The sequence below is a fragment of the Tyto alba genome, unplaced genomic scaffold (genome assembly GCF_018691265.1).
Source record: "Tyto alba isolate M040663 unplaced genomic scaffold, T.alba_DEE_v4.0 Super-Scaffold_32, whole genome shotgun sequence".
NCBI lineage: Eukaryota > Metazoa > Chordata > Aves > Strigiformes > Tytonidae > Tyto > Tyto alba.
This window is the reverse complement of record NW_024881307.1, coordinates 5,991,230-6,004,497: the sequence shown is the minus strand read 5'-3', so window position 1 is coordinate 6,004,497 and position 13,268 is coordinate 5,991,230. Positions and strand designations below refer to the sequence as shown.

Sequence of the window (13,268 nt, the reverse complement as noted above, 5' to 3'; positions counted from 1 at the left end):
CTCCCCTGTCCCCGATTAATTTTCTTTTTGATCTTCCCGTTATTTATTTTAAAGCCATTCCTTCCCTGCTGCCTGCCTTTTGCTTCTACTGGCCCTGTAGTAGAGCTTTATAAAGTTAACCTCCTCTTTCAGTCCTCTGTCCTCTTTTTCTAGCTGAACTCCTTATTTGTATTTGAAGAAATTGCAGTTTTATGATATTCAAGGCTTTATTTCCTTGCAACAGTAGTCCAAGCACTGATGTAAAAGCATGGCATTTTAAGTCTTTGGAGTCTGCTATTAGACTAATACCAGTGCTGTCAGCATGTCTGTTTCTTGGACAAAAAAGATGAAAGTTTTACGCTTCATGGAAGTCGTGGGTATGTTCCTGATACTTGCAGACTTTGTATAGCTTGGCTGGAAGTAAGATAACACATCTGCTTCCATTTCCAAATAAATCAAATTTCAGAGATGGAGAGAGAAAATCAGTCAGCACTAGCTTTGTGTTGCATAAGCAATTTCTGGGCAAGGAGCAATTCTTTTTTGGTTATACCAATACACCAGCACTTTTCTCTTTCCAAGTCAGCTTCAATATGTGCTCTAGTAAATCTGTGTAAGAGAAGGTGTTAGCTTTTGCTGGATTTGTCCTGTTTTCTTCAGGTTCTAGGGGGAGTTTGGCAGCTGAGTTGACAACATAAGGTATCTTTAAAAAATGACTTTTAAGAAGGAACAGAAGAGATCAAGGTATATGGAGAAGCTTTTGCAAAGTAATAACGGTTTCCTCAGTTAATTTTGTATGGGACGGAGAAAGTGTCGGTTTTTGTGGCTTCTCAAATGTCACAAAGTACAGGTTCTCAGCAATGCTTATATTATGTTGTTTGAATTGTGTATCATGTCAGAAGGTTAAATTCTGTTCAGTGTAACTGAGAATCCTCAAATGTGGTGAGAAATGACATTATTCTCCAACTCTTTAGATTTTACCCTAATAAGAAATACCTTTTTTTTTTTTTTTTTTTTTAATACCCCCTCCAATCAGAGGACACTGATTATAGCAGAGAACAAAAAGGAAACTCATAACAGAATGTACAGCAGCTTCATCTGTCCTTACAAAGGTTGCTGCTTTAATTATGCTGATATGGAAAGAAAGCTTAGTGCTATAAAAATGCTTACTGCAATGTGGATTATCCAGGTTTAGAAACTATAATAAGCTGTCACAGTAGAAGGTCTGATAGATTAGTCCACCTCTGTCTCAACAAAGTCAGCAGAGTACTGCATTTGTGTCCAAGTGACTTAAGCATAGGCCAGCTCTGTATGCACTTCCAGTGAACTGGATGCATAACAAGCTGTCTGTCTGTAGGTAGCAAATCTTGTGCCTATTTTAAGGTATGAGATGGAGAAAGGCTTTGAAATTGCATAGCAATGTGGAGCACAGCACAAATTCGTGTTTTTTTTTCAGATTAGAGTTGCATCCAGATGTCTGTGAGTGGCCACTGGATCAGTCATATCGGTTTCTGAAGTAGGTTGTATCCACGTCAGGGTGAAGCTGGTTAGCATCAGCCCAGCACCTGGCTGGAAAATGCAGTGGATGAGCAAGGAGATAAACACATGTCTGGATATGATTTGGGGTGCCATTACGATCTTCAGCTCCCTCAAAAGTAGAATTTTGGCAAATAACAAAATCCCACACACATTCTGAGTTGGCTCAGAAGAATCCCATGACAGAGCAGTGCCCAGGGATCAAGGGATGCTCAGCTAAGCAGCAGCCATTAGTGCCTGGGTGAGTTTGGAATTGCAGGGCACTACAAAAAATCAGTAAGGCAGGAAGGCTTAAATTGTGCTAAACTTGAGGGGAGAACCAGGCTTACCCCAGTCCTGACACAAGGTCAAGGTCCTATCTGTTTTTCAGGAGTCACAAATTCATATGCATGTTTGGGAAATGAGCTGTCTTGTATATTAGGCTTATGAATAATTCCCCCTGTGCCTTTCTTCTCCAGCTGTGCAATGTGTAAAGTTTGGCTGTTGCCTTCCAAAATCAGCTAGCTTCTTGTTTTTTTTTTTTTTTTTTTTTTTTTTTTTTTTTTGTTTTGTTTTGTTTTTTTTTTTTCTTTTTTTTTTTTTTTTTCCCAGAACAGCAGTTGGCATAGCAATTTATGCTAAGTTTAAATAACAGCCAAAAATACTGGTCCGTTCTATCCCTGGTTTTAAACTGATTACTTGTAAGTAGCAAAAGTTAAAAAGATTCTTTATCCATTTAATTTTTATGATGGACATTAGTGAAACTCATCTAATAGCCCATCATGTCTGACCTATAGCACACAATTATACAAAGCTATCTATTCTCCACCTGAGGTCTGCAGGAGATCTACTGTGCTCACAGGTAAGTTGCTCTGATGGCTGATTATCCTGTCTGAAATGTGGTGAAGGGGAATTTTCCTGAAAGAAAAATGATTACATTCACTGCTTGCTCATATGTAAAATTTGAAGTATATCAGCTATCAGATGCAAGGCAGTGTGATAAATCTGGCATCAGGGAGTTAAAAAGAAGTATCATCTTTTCCTGATTTATGAGCTTGGTTTATACTGCATCCATGACAGTGCTAACCCTGATCAGGTGCCACATCTGGGTGGGATCGAGTGTACCATCAGCAAGTCTGCTGACAACACCAAGCTGTGTGGTGTGGTTGACACGCTGGAGGGAAGGGATGCCATCCAGAGGGACCTGGGCAGGTCCCTGCAAACCTCATCAAGTTCAACAAGGCCAAGTGCAAGGTCCTGTGCACGGGTTGAGGCAATCCCAAGCACAAATACAGGCTGGGCAAGGAGTGGATTGAGGAGCAGCCTTGTGGAGAAGGTCTCGGGGGTGTTGGTGAGGGAAAACTGCCTGTGAGCCAGCAATGGGAGCTCGCAGCCCAGAAAACCACCCTTGCCCTGGGCTGCAGCCAGAGCAGGGGGGGCAGCAGGGCCAGGGGGGGGATTGTCCCCCTCTGCTCCGCTCTGGGGAGACCCCCCTGCAGTGCTGGGGCCAGCTCGGGGGCCCCCAACAGCAGAAGGACCCGGAGCTGCTCGAGCGGGGCCAGAGGAGGCCACGGAGATGCTGGGGGGGCTGGTGCAGCTCCCCTGGGGGGCCGGGCTGAGAGAGTTGGGGGGGTTCAGCCTGGAGAAGAGAAGGCTCCGGGGAGCCCTTCGAGCGGCCTCCCAGGGCTTAAAGGGGGGACAGGAGAGGTGGGGAGGGACTCTGGATTAGGGGGTGGGGGTAGGATGAGGGGTGATGGCTCTAAACTGAAAGAGGGTGGATTTAGATGAGATCTAAGGCAGAAATCCTTCCCTGTGCGGGGGGTGAGGCGCTGGCCCAGGGTGCCCAGAGCAGCTGTGGCTGCCCCCTCCCTGGAAGGGTTCAAGGCCAGGTTGGACGGGGCTGAGAGCACCCTGGGCTGGGGGAAGGGGACCCTGCCCATGGCAGGGGACTTGGAACTGGATGATCTTCAAGGTCTCTTCTAAGCCAAACCGTTCCGTGATTCTATGATTATATGCTCTGAACCCTTGGGCGGCCAGAGTGCAGCAGGCAGAGCACCCCAAAGTTCCACTACCCGCCTCTGCTTAGAAACGCTTGTTTCAAAAGGGTGCAAGCAGGACCCCGCTGTTGAAGTGCCAGTGGGGAGAGTTTGGGACAAGAGGTGCCATACAAACCTTTCCCAGCAGATGGCAACAATTCTTCAGTGAGCTTCGGGTGCTAGGCTGGAAACGTGGGTCTATGCCAAAAAAAAAAAAAAAAAAAAAAAAAAATCCAAACCAAAAAAACCCCAAAAAACCAAAAACCTTCAGTGAAACCTTTTTCTGTAAGCCTGCCTTTTCAGGAGTGTCCCTTATAAGGCACTTTCAAGGATCTGTCCTTCTTGTGCCATCCTTTACTTGAAGGCAAAGTAATTAGTTATCCTTTGTGGTACTCAACCTTCTTCACTTCAGGGTCCTCCTTACCTGAGCTGCTTAGCTCTGCTCTGGACTATAAAAAGTAGATTGTTGGGGACATTGGTGCTTTGCCCTGGAGACATGGACGGATGAGGTTAATATGCAGTTTCTACTTCTAGCATCTATGTCTGTATGGCAGTACTATATGTAAAGTCAGGCTAAGTCACAATTTCAGAGCTACCAGAAAAAGTCTATTTTAATTGCTACTGCACAGTGTAATTGCTTATTGATTTCCTCACCCCCCCAACCCCCCAGATTTCACATTGTAAAACTGCCCAGGCAGAAGTATCACAAATAGGCATCTATATTAACATAAGTACACAATCATCTCCCAGCAAAAAAATCAGCATTTGCAGAAAAGAGAAGTAGTTATGGTTTCAGAGTCTACTTTTGAATTGTTTTTCTTTTTAAGTTGTTTTTAATTTTTTTAAAGTGTTTTTTCTTTTTAATTGTTGCATTAAACATTGAAATATGAATGCAGCCCATTATGAGCAAGAGTTCATCTACTGAACTGTGTGGCATAAAGGTTTTATGCTTCATTTCTGTCATTGGTATAGTTTTGTGTGATGCTTCTTTTGACAATACTGAGCAAATTTTTGGCTCACTGTCACTCCCCTGAATTTTACGTCAGTTTACTGCAGCACAGGTTAAGTTTCCTTCTCCTTCCTATATATTTTTTTTTTCAGGATTTCCTCCAGCTAATTGTCATTGTTGTTATGTTGTCATGCACAATAAAATGTAATTAAAATAGTAAAAAAATATTGAGGCCTAATATGCAAATGATGGGCCTGCCATGAAACAGAAGATCTCTCAGGAGCCGTCTTCTCTCAAGGCACAGTACTTGATGTTCCTTAAGTTAAAAGCAGGGAGGGATTTATTGCACAGTTGAGGAAATTAAGAGATGTATAATAAATATAGGTAGAGATGTTCAGTCACTCTATTACCACTGACCAATGTGTTGCGTTCAGCTGCAGAAGGAGAGGCAATCATGGCTGTGTGTCTTACACTCTCCTGCCTTTTTTTTCCCCAAGCCTTTAACTTCCTCAAAAGGAAACCAAAAGAGGAAGTATAATATCCTGCATATAGATGTCAAATATTATGTAGAAAATTATTTCATCCCACGCTTCCCTTCTTTGCACTGAACTTCTTCAAAACAACAAATTCTTCAGACTAACAGTCTCCCGGCTTCCTAATTCATGCTCGCTTTGCTCTGAGGAAGAAAAAGCTATATGTTGTAGAACGGCAGGGTCCTAAATATATAGCTTCAAGCAAGGAGGTATCATCCTGTATGCTTAATGATGTACCTGGTCCTGAGTTTCCAGAAGCCTATTTTCTAGACTTTCCAAGTCCGGCATCCTGGCTTTGAAGAACCATATTGAGGTAAGATTAATTAGAGGGAAGAAGGATAGTGTCCTATATGATTGGGATTAGATAATAAGATTATTTTGGTCTGTTGGCATTTGGTAGTAAAGACTGGTGTTCCACAAATTCTTCTGTGCTGGGAGGCCAGGTATTAATGCCCACCTTCCCTGGCAGCGGGGCTGCTCTGCTTTCCATTCCACTTCTGTGGTGCTCATGAACTTTAATTCCTGGCAACCTGAGGCACAGTAGCATGGAAGGTTCCTGAGCTTCTAGTATATAGATATTATTCCTAGGTGTTTATTCCTAGGTGCTTGAGAAGGAGAGTGCCTGGCTGGCATCTTATTTATCCCCTTGCTGGCAAGGCGATTTTGGGATTAGGTAATGTACCTAGAACTCAGCTTCTGATCTCTTACAATTTGCTTCATGCCTTTTGTGCATCGTCCGAAGCAGGCTCTGCTGTTTAAATGCACATGGGGTTGAGACTGGCACTTTTCCCTAAAGCTGTGTTGTACGTGGCTTAAGTGGCAGGGAGTTACAGCAACGTACCAGCAAGGATGTGCTTCTGTTGAGAGCTGTGGCCAAGGTAAATCCGTGTGTTGAAATTTGAACGTCCAAATATTCAATATGTAGTAGATATGGCAATATACTGTCGGTTGCTCACCTTTTCGTATCAGAATGAGGTTTTTTGTGTTAAGGGGAGCAGGAACAGGCCATTGGCTGCAGTATTTCTGGAAGGCCAAGGTAGGCACAGGGAGGAATCAGTTCCCGTTCTGATCTTGGCTTTTTGTTGACCTTCACCTGTGAGAAAAATTCCTAAGGAAGTATGTTGCGGCCATGTAAGGAACGCAAGACTGGATATGGACCTACAAGAGGTCTGGGAGTAAACAGTGCAGCTGGTGACTACCCGGGGCTCCAGAGCTGCGTGGCTCCTGGCACCTTACTGTTTTAATTTGCTGTTTATTTTCTTTGCTGTAAGTTTCTTCGGTGTCATATTTTCCACAGTGCATACCGTGCAGATGGAGGCACAGGCACTCCCCGCCCCTGCGAGCTTGTGACAAGACAAAACAGAGAAGCGGGGAGGGACGGGAAACCTCCTCGGCAGCGATGCGGCCGGCCGCAGGACGAGTAACCGTTCCCAAATCGTGAGGGGAAGCGGCGGAAACACCCCGCCGGCCTGGAAAAAGGCGGAGGCCGGCGTGAAGGAGCGGAGGGGCGGCCTGCCGCCGGCGGAGGGGGCGGGCGGGCGGAGCGCCGGCGGAAGGATCCGGCAGGAGGGGCGGAGGGGGGGGTGAGGCGGTACGGAGGTACGAGCCCCCCCGCAAGCGTGGGGGCGGAGCGAGCGCGGAGGCGGCCCGGCCCGGCCCGGCTCGGCTCGGCTCGGCGCAGGCTCGGCCGGGACTGCGCCGCTCCCGCCTCGCAGCAGCGCCACTGGGCCGGCACCGGGCCGGGAGCGGAGCAGCGCAGCGGCAGGAGCGGGCCGCGCCGCCAGCGCCCGCCGCGGGACTTTGCCCACCCTCACCCCCCGAACCGGGCCGGCGCCGCGGCTGAGCTGCCCGAGCCCGCCCGGGGCCTCGCCGGCAGGCCCGGCCGCCGCGCCCCGCTCTAGCTCGGGCCGCAAGCGGGACAGGCGGAGCGGCGGGGCATGGACCTGCGGGCCTAAAGGCGGCGGCGGCGGCGGGGCAGCCGCCCTTCCCGACCCCCCTGCGGGCGAGCCGGCGGGCGGGGGGTCGGGGCGGGCCGGCAGCGGGACATGGGCCCCTGCGCGGCGGCCCTCGGGACAGCGGCAGCTGGCGGGGCGCGCCGCCCGCCCCCCGCGGGCGAGAGGCCGTAAACAGCGGCGGGGAGCGGGGGACGGGGACCCGGCGGGCGGGCCGACACCCCCTCCTGCCGAGAGCCAGCCGCGGGGGGCGGGCGGCCCCGGCGGCGTGGGGAGCCCCGCGGGCGGCCGGCCCCGCGCCGGCGCCCCCCGAGTTTTTGGCCGCTGGCATTGCCGCCTGCGCGGACACCGGGGACTCCCCTCCGCTCCGAAACTCCGGACCGCTGAGGACTGGCAGCTTCGGAAGATTTTACTTTCTCGGCACGCGTTACTTTTTCCCCCTTTTTCCTTGGGGCTAAGGGAGCATCGAGGGGAACAGCTCGTTTTCTTGGTTTTTGTTTTGTTGGAGTTTTTCCTGAACATCCTCCACACCCCACTTCCGTGGTCTGGATATTCTGGGTGACTGCAAGAAGACTTTTGGAATTGTTTCGGATTTTTTTTTTTTTTTTTTTCCTCCTGCCCTTGAACTGAATTTGTCCTCTGTGCATGCCTCTTCTGGAGCAAGGCTGGATCCTGAACCTCAGTGCATGTGGGGGGCAAAGCCTCGTTAATATTCCTGAAGTAATAATAAAATGTAAATTGGATAATACGACTTCTTGCCAAAGGCTCCAATGAGTGGCACACAGTCCACAATCACGGACAGGTCAGTACAAAATGAGATTTTTTTTTTTTTTTTTTTTTTTTCTCCCCTGAAGTTTAGGATCTTCCCAGAGCTCATGTGCTTTGCGTTCTGACTTCAGTGACAGCATGACAGACAAGATCAGAAAAGCAGGATTTAATCTGAGGTTCTGGAAATCAGTACATACCTGGGGTGGCTGATTGTTAAGTCAGCTGGGTTAACTTTGAGACTGGAGTATTTCAAGTCCTACCTACTTTCAAGTCTGCCAGGCTGACTTTGTAATAACCAGGGATTGTAATTCAGCTCCCAGGACAGGTTGGTGCTGGGAGGAACACCCAAAGCAACTGTTTCTGTGTGAAGGTAAAGCTGGAAAAGTGACAAGAGCTTAGGATACAGCTTGAGACTGGAATTCAGAAACGGTGTAGAGGATGCACTTGCTTCTCGTTAGGTCAAGCATTGTAGCCTTCCAAAGAGGTCACTTCAGGCAAGGGCAGGAGGGGTAGTTGATGAGCAGGAATGTCTGCTGGTGTCTACCCTGTCTTAGCAGTAATCAGTCCCTTGCTTTTAGATACCTGCTCAGGCCTCTGGGCTTCTCTGCAGGTGCTGCCATGTGCATTTCATTAGCACTCAGAGGTTCTCTCACTTGTACTGGGATGCTTAAGAGGCAGGGGAAAAAATGTATTCTCTATTGTGAGAAAAAAAAAGTAGGAAACCTCATACGTGCTCTTGAGACAGAAGTATGGAATGTGTGTCTTCAGATTTCTTTGACAAGAAGAAAAGATGCTTTTTTCGGTATTTGTAAGCTGAAAAAACTTCTCTTATTATGTATTTCATTATATTCTCCTTTATTGTGCGTACTTGGCGGTTAAGGTGTGAATATGTGTGACAAAGGCCTTGCTGCCTTTCATGACCACTGCAAGAAGTTCTGACACAGGAGAGAAAGCGGGACAGGGACAGAGGGATGATAATTTTGGGTGCCTGAGATCACCTTGTAGACTCCAGGTATGGGCAGGAAAGAGAGCCAGCACAGTTCTCACACTTAGGCCTTTTCGTGGTTCCACAAGTCTTAACAGACATTACAGTGCCTGAGCAGTGCGATAGGGCTCTAGTACAGCTCAGAATCAGTTATAGACTGTGCTGTTCGGAGTACCGAGTCTTTGAAATGAATTGTGTTGTATGTTTGTACTAGCAGAATACATGACAAAAGAAAACTCTTAACTTTTTTTTTCTTTTGCAGTGCATGTGCATGAGATAGTCTTGAGTTGCAGGACATTTTTCTTCTGTACCAGACAGTACAGTGACAGTAAAAAGGTGGTGTTTCGGTGGCTTTGTGAGAATTTTGTCACGTACTTAATAGCATATGTCTTATGTCAGGTTGCAATGTATCAAAAGGAACAACAGGATTTTCATACCAAGAAGCAGTTGAGTGGTGCAAGGGAAGCAAAAGAACGAGAGCATGCAATTTAATTTGCTCGTTAGTAAAACAAAATACTTTCCATTATTGAATTGGAACAGCCAAATTGAAAATGTAGCGGAGACGAAAATGTCTCATTTCCTTTTGCTTTCAGTCACCTCAAGAGGATGTTTCTGTTTGGTGTTCCATTAAGCTTTTGGTTTAAAAGACTTTTAATGTCAGGTAAGGAGCTGCCTCCACCACCCTGGCAGTCGGAGATTTCTGGTGACAGGGTTGTGGAATGGTTGGGGGGAGGCGGGGGAGCAGGGCCTGGCCTTGGCATTGCTCTTCTCTCTGGCCTACGGAACCCCAGCCCTGGGGGTGAGAAGGGAATTTGGTTGTCGTGGCCCTTTTATTCCCTGGCTGAGGGCGGCAGATGTGGTAGTGGTGCCATGTTCTCATCATGTGGACATCTGCTTGCTAGTGTCTGGAGCAAGGCCACTCCTTTTTATCTACGGCATTGTGCAGGATCTGGAGGGGGTTGGTTTTCAGACACTGTTGTCCTGGCAGTACGTTGGTGAAAAGCTTGGTTTCCCATTAGGCCCAAGAAGCCTCTGTATTGCCTCCTTAAATCCGGCTCTTGAGCTTGGAATGTAAAGCAGGTGCAATATAAACAAACTCGATGCTTCTAGTGTCAGGAGATCTACGTGGTATAAATCATATGACACGTTCAATTCTCTATTTATCAGTGACCTTCCTTGGTGGGATCGAGTTGGGAACTGCCTTAAAACAGAAAAACCCAGCTTGCATCTGTGGTATTACGAATATAATAGGGTAGCATGGGCCTGCATTTTTCTCCATATTAGCTTTACATATTTGCATTTTACATATATGGCTGTTTAAATCCCTGATACAGACAGCAAATATTTCCTTTTGTATCCCTTCACTTTAAGGTGGCCATCATAACATGTTTTGATGGCTGTTTGACATTTCCCTTGTCCAGGTTGCGCTTGTCCCATCCTTTACATGTTTTATGTCTTTTACCTTCTTGTTGATGATATTGTGTATGGCATTAAAGTATATGTAAATTAGAAGGAATGTATGAATGGCCTTTTCTAGTGCTGTTCTGTAGCCAGTATGATAAATGATGTTTTCATTCAGCACCCTCTTTTTTTTTTTTTTTTTTTTCTACTTCTCTGCCCCCCCCCCCCCCCCCCCCCCCCCGTGTTTTCTTCTTTTTCCCTGGAAAGTTCAGTGGGTTTTATTGTCTGAGACTACGCTGAAATATAGTCTTGCCAATTCAAATCTCACACGTCTGGGATCATTTTCTCTGTGGAACAAATCTTAACCCAGATAATTCTGATGATGGTTACGCTTCATCCCTTATTGGATTCTGTTATCCATTTGGCTCATGAAGCAACATTGTTTTTTTGCATCTTTTTCCTCCAGTGTCTTAAAGCTGGAAGGGAGTGAGTGCTTGGGGAAATGCCAGGTATTAAATAAAAAGACATAACCGATGTTAAGACTTCTGAGAGTGTAATGGCTGTTGAGCAAAGTTACTGAAGAAGCATCTGACACATGCGCTTTCCTGCTCAGCGACTCAGCATTTGGAGAAACATGTAAAGGGTGCTAGCAGAAAAAGTTTTATCTTGTAGTGTAGTACTTGAGATTTAGAAATATATAATCAAAATGTGGTTCAGGATAGCCTTTGTGCCCTGCATAGCTTCTGGTGGTATGAGAGAGTCAGAACTTCAAGCAGTGACATTTACTTCCCCTTCTTTCTTTCAGGATGTTCTTTTATGTTGTCAGCTGCTTCTTTTCATAATCCTGTTGCCCAGTGGACCGTATCAAACAACTCATCTTCAGCCTTATTGTTTTGCCACTTTATGTTTGTAAACATTTACACCCTCTTAAATTAATCCTCTCTTAGCTATGCTGTATTTGTTTAGAGGCCTCCTAAGGTGGCATTTATCTTGCTTAACTTAATAAGTCTTTGAGGTAGACATCTCTATCTGAGCTGCTCGTCTAGATTGCCTTTATAGTTAGTGGAAGAAAATAGGCACATCTAGGGGACTGTTTCGTATCCTAAAACAGGTATCTAAAATTGTTCAGGTGAATGACAAAATGCCTGCTTGTCTTCATCCAGCTCCATATTTAGGTGAGATTTGCCATATCTTTTAGCTTGAAAGTTTCTATTTTTATTGTTCCTTAAACTCCTGTCTAGTTACTAGAGCTATGTTGGATTTTTGTTGCTGGATGGTGTTTTGGGCTGTCAGTGTGAAGATTTTGGAAGGGGGAGACTGGACTACAGGGTCCGTCTAAGGCCAGCTTTGGGACCTCGCTCTGGGTCATGGCTGACTGGGTAGGAAATGTTAGAGGAGGTGTTTTCCTGTTACCTCTGTGAGTCTTCATATGTGTGTGCCTGCAGTCAGTTGCTTCTGAGCTCTTCTGGCCTGGACACACTCGGGCAGGCCGGCTGGCTCTGGGCGTTGCTCTGTTCTGCCGTTTGTGGCAGGCGACACATGGCTGAGCGAGATAAGGGTTTTATTCTTTGCAAGGACATACTGGGGCTGGGATGAAATTCAGCCATTTGCAGGAGGATCTGGTTGGCCACTAAAGGATGATCAGAACTCCGCTGTATCCTGTTATGACACTAAAAAAACATTTGTGTGCGATTTTTTTTTTCTTGTCTCATAGTTAACTGCATTTTTCTTCCTGTAACCATTCCAAACACACTACAGAGTTGAGCAATTGCATGGCTACAGAACTTGTTTTATGTTTCTTTCTGTTTATTAAAGCACAATAAGAGAATGGAGGCTCTTGCTGCTTTCACAGTACCTTGTTGAGGAACTGATGACTCTTCCTATGCAGTTGCTTGCAAATGAGTTTTATTTATAACAGTGCTGTAGTTTCTGTTGCTATGATTGGAAAATAGGAGAGGTAGAATTTACACATAATTACCCTTGAGAGGTTTTAATTGCTGATTTGCTCCTGACTTGGTACTAAAATAGACCCTAATTGTTTCTTATCTGCTTAGATGCACTTTCCTTGTCTTTGGCTGTTTGTAAGTCCTCGTGGTAACTCGGACTTCTTTAACTGTATGGTGGGAAAAAGGGTTTTATTTTTTCCAGCAGGGTAAGAATAAGAACTTCACAGAAAGTCACTCCTTAGTGTTACTGAGTAGCTAGATGTTATTATCATGCATTTATTTAATTAGTAGAGCTTGTAAGATCTAATACTTGTGGGAAGTGGGCTGCAGCACAATGTCTGTTTCTGTGGACTAAAAGATGTAATCGTCATCGAGGCAAGTCTTCATGTGCTTTCTGTCATTGTGCCTTCACAATGTTTGCAAATTAATAGTTGACATAGTTGTGCATAAATTCATGTTTTGTTTTGCTTTTATTGAAGCTGTCAGAAGAGAATACTGTCTGTGATGTTTACTGTTGGCTAGGAAGCAAATGCTGCCAGTTCATGCTGCATAGTTGATTAGGGTTTTTACTGGAGACAGAAGTTGAGGTGAGCTTGATTTTCTAGTTTTGAATAGAGCTGTGGGCGTCATGATTATTTGGGTGGAGGCAGGAATGATATTTCATCTGTTAGCTCAGTTGTATAATTCTCCCTGTGCACATAACTCCTATTATGGCATTTATTAGTGTTTCGAATGGATAGATTAGGAATGGTACTGGGATGTAGGCAGCTTCAGTTTTAGACTTCTAAAAATCTTTCATCATGCCCTGATTCCTGTGCGTCTGGACATTTAGCAACAAAAGAATACTCGCCAGAGCTAATTATGGAAAGCCTAGAGGTTATGAGGGATTGCATTAAAAGGCTGGAAAAATGTCCTGGTGATAATCTGAGATATTCAGATACCATTCCTGTCAGTGATATTCATAGGAGCCTAGGTAAATGGGAAACATATAGACCCTGCTGCAAGATGGAGGGACATCTTTGACATTTCCAGCCTGATACAATCTGTTCTACAGAGAACTCTTTGACTTACCATGGTAGTGTTTGAGTGCTGGTAGTGTGTTGACACAACTAATGACTGTCATGTATGGGCTGTCCTCAGTGTTGTGAACCACCCCCTACCTCCCCCCCCCCCCTTTCTTCCTGTGGACAGTGTGGACAGTTGTTTG

The 13,268-nt window shown here is 45.8% G+C and overlaps 1 protein-coding gene across 3 annotated transcripts in view; it reads left to right on the top strand.

Annotated features, from left to right (window-relative positions):
- The first annotated feature begins 6,657 nt into the window (after positions 1 to 6,657).
- The window catches only part of ARHGEF12 (Rho guanine nucleotide exchange factor 12), an 82,505-nt gene continuing 75,894 nt past the window's right edge, over positions 6,658 to 13,268 (top strand). For all 3 annotated transcript variants that reach the window (XM_032998189.2, XM_032998188.2, XM_032998187.2), the window contains exon 1: positions 6,658 to 7,763. Coding sequence is in view for 2 of the 3 variants with exons in the window: in XM_032998188.2 (XP_032854079.1) it covers positions 7,732 to 7,763 (32 nt within the window). In the remaining variant the exon portion in view is untranslated. The remainder of the gene's footprint in view (positions 7,764 to 13,268) is intronic.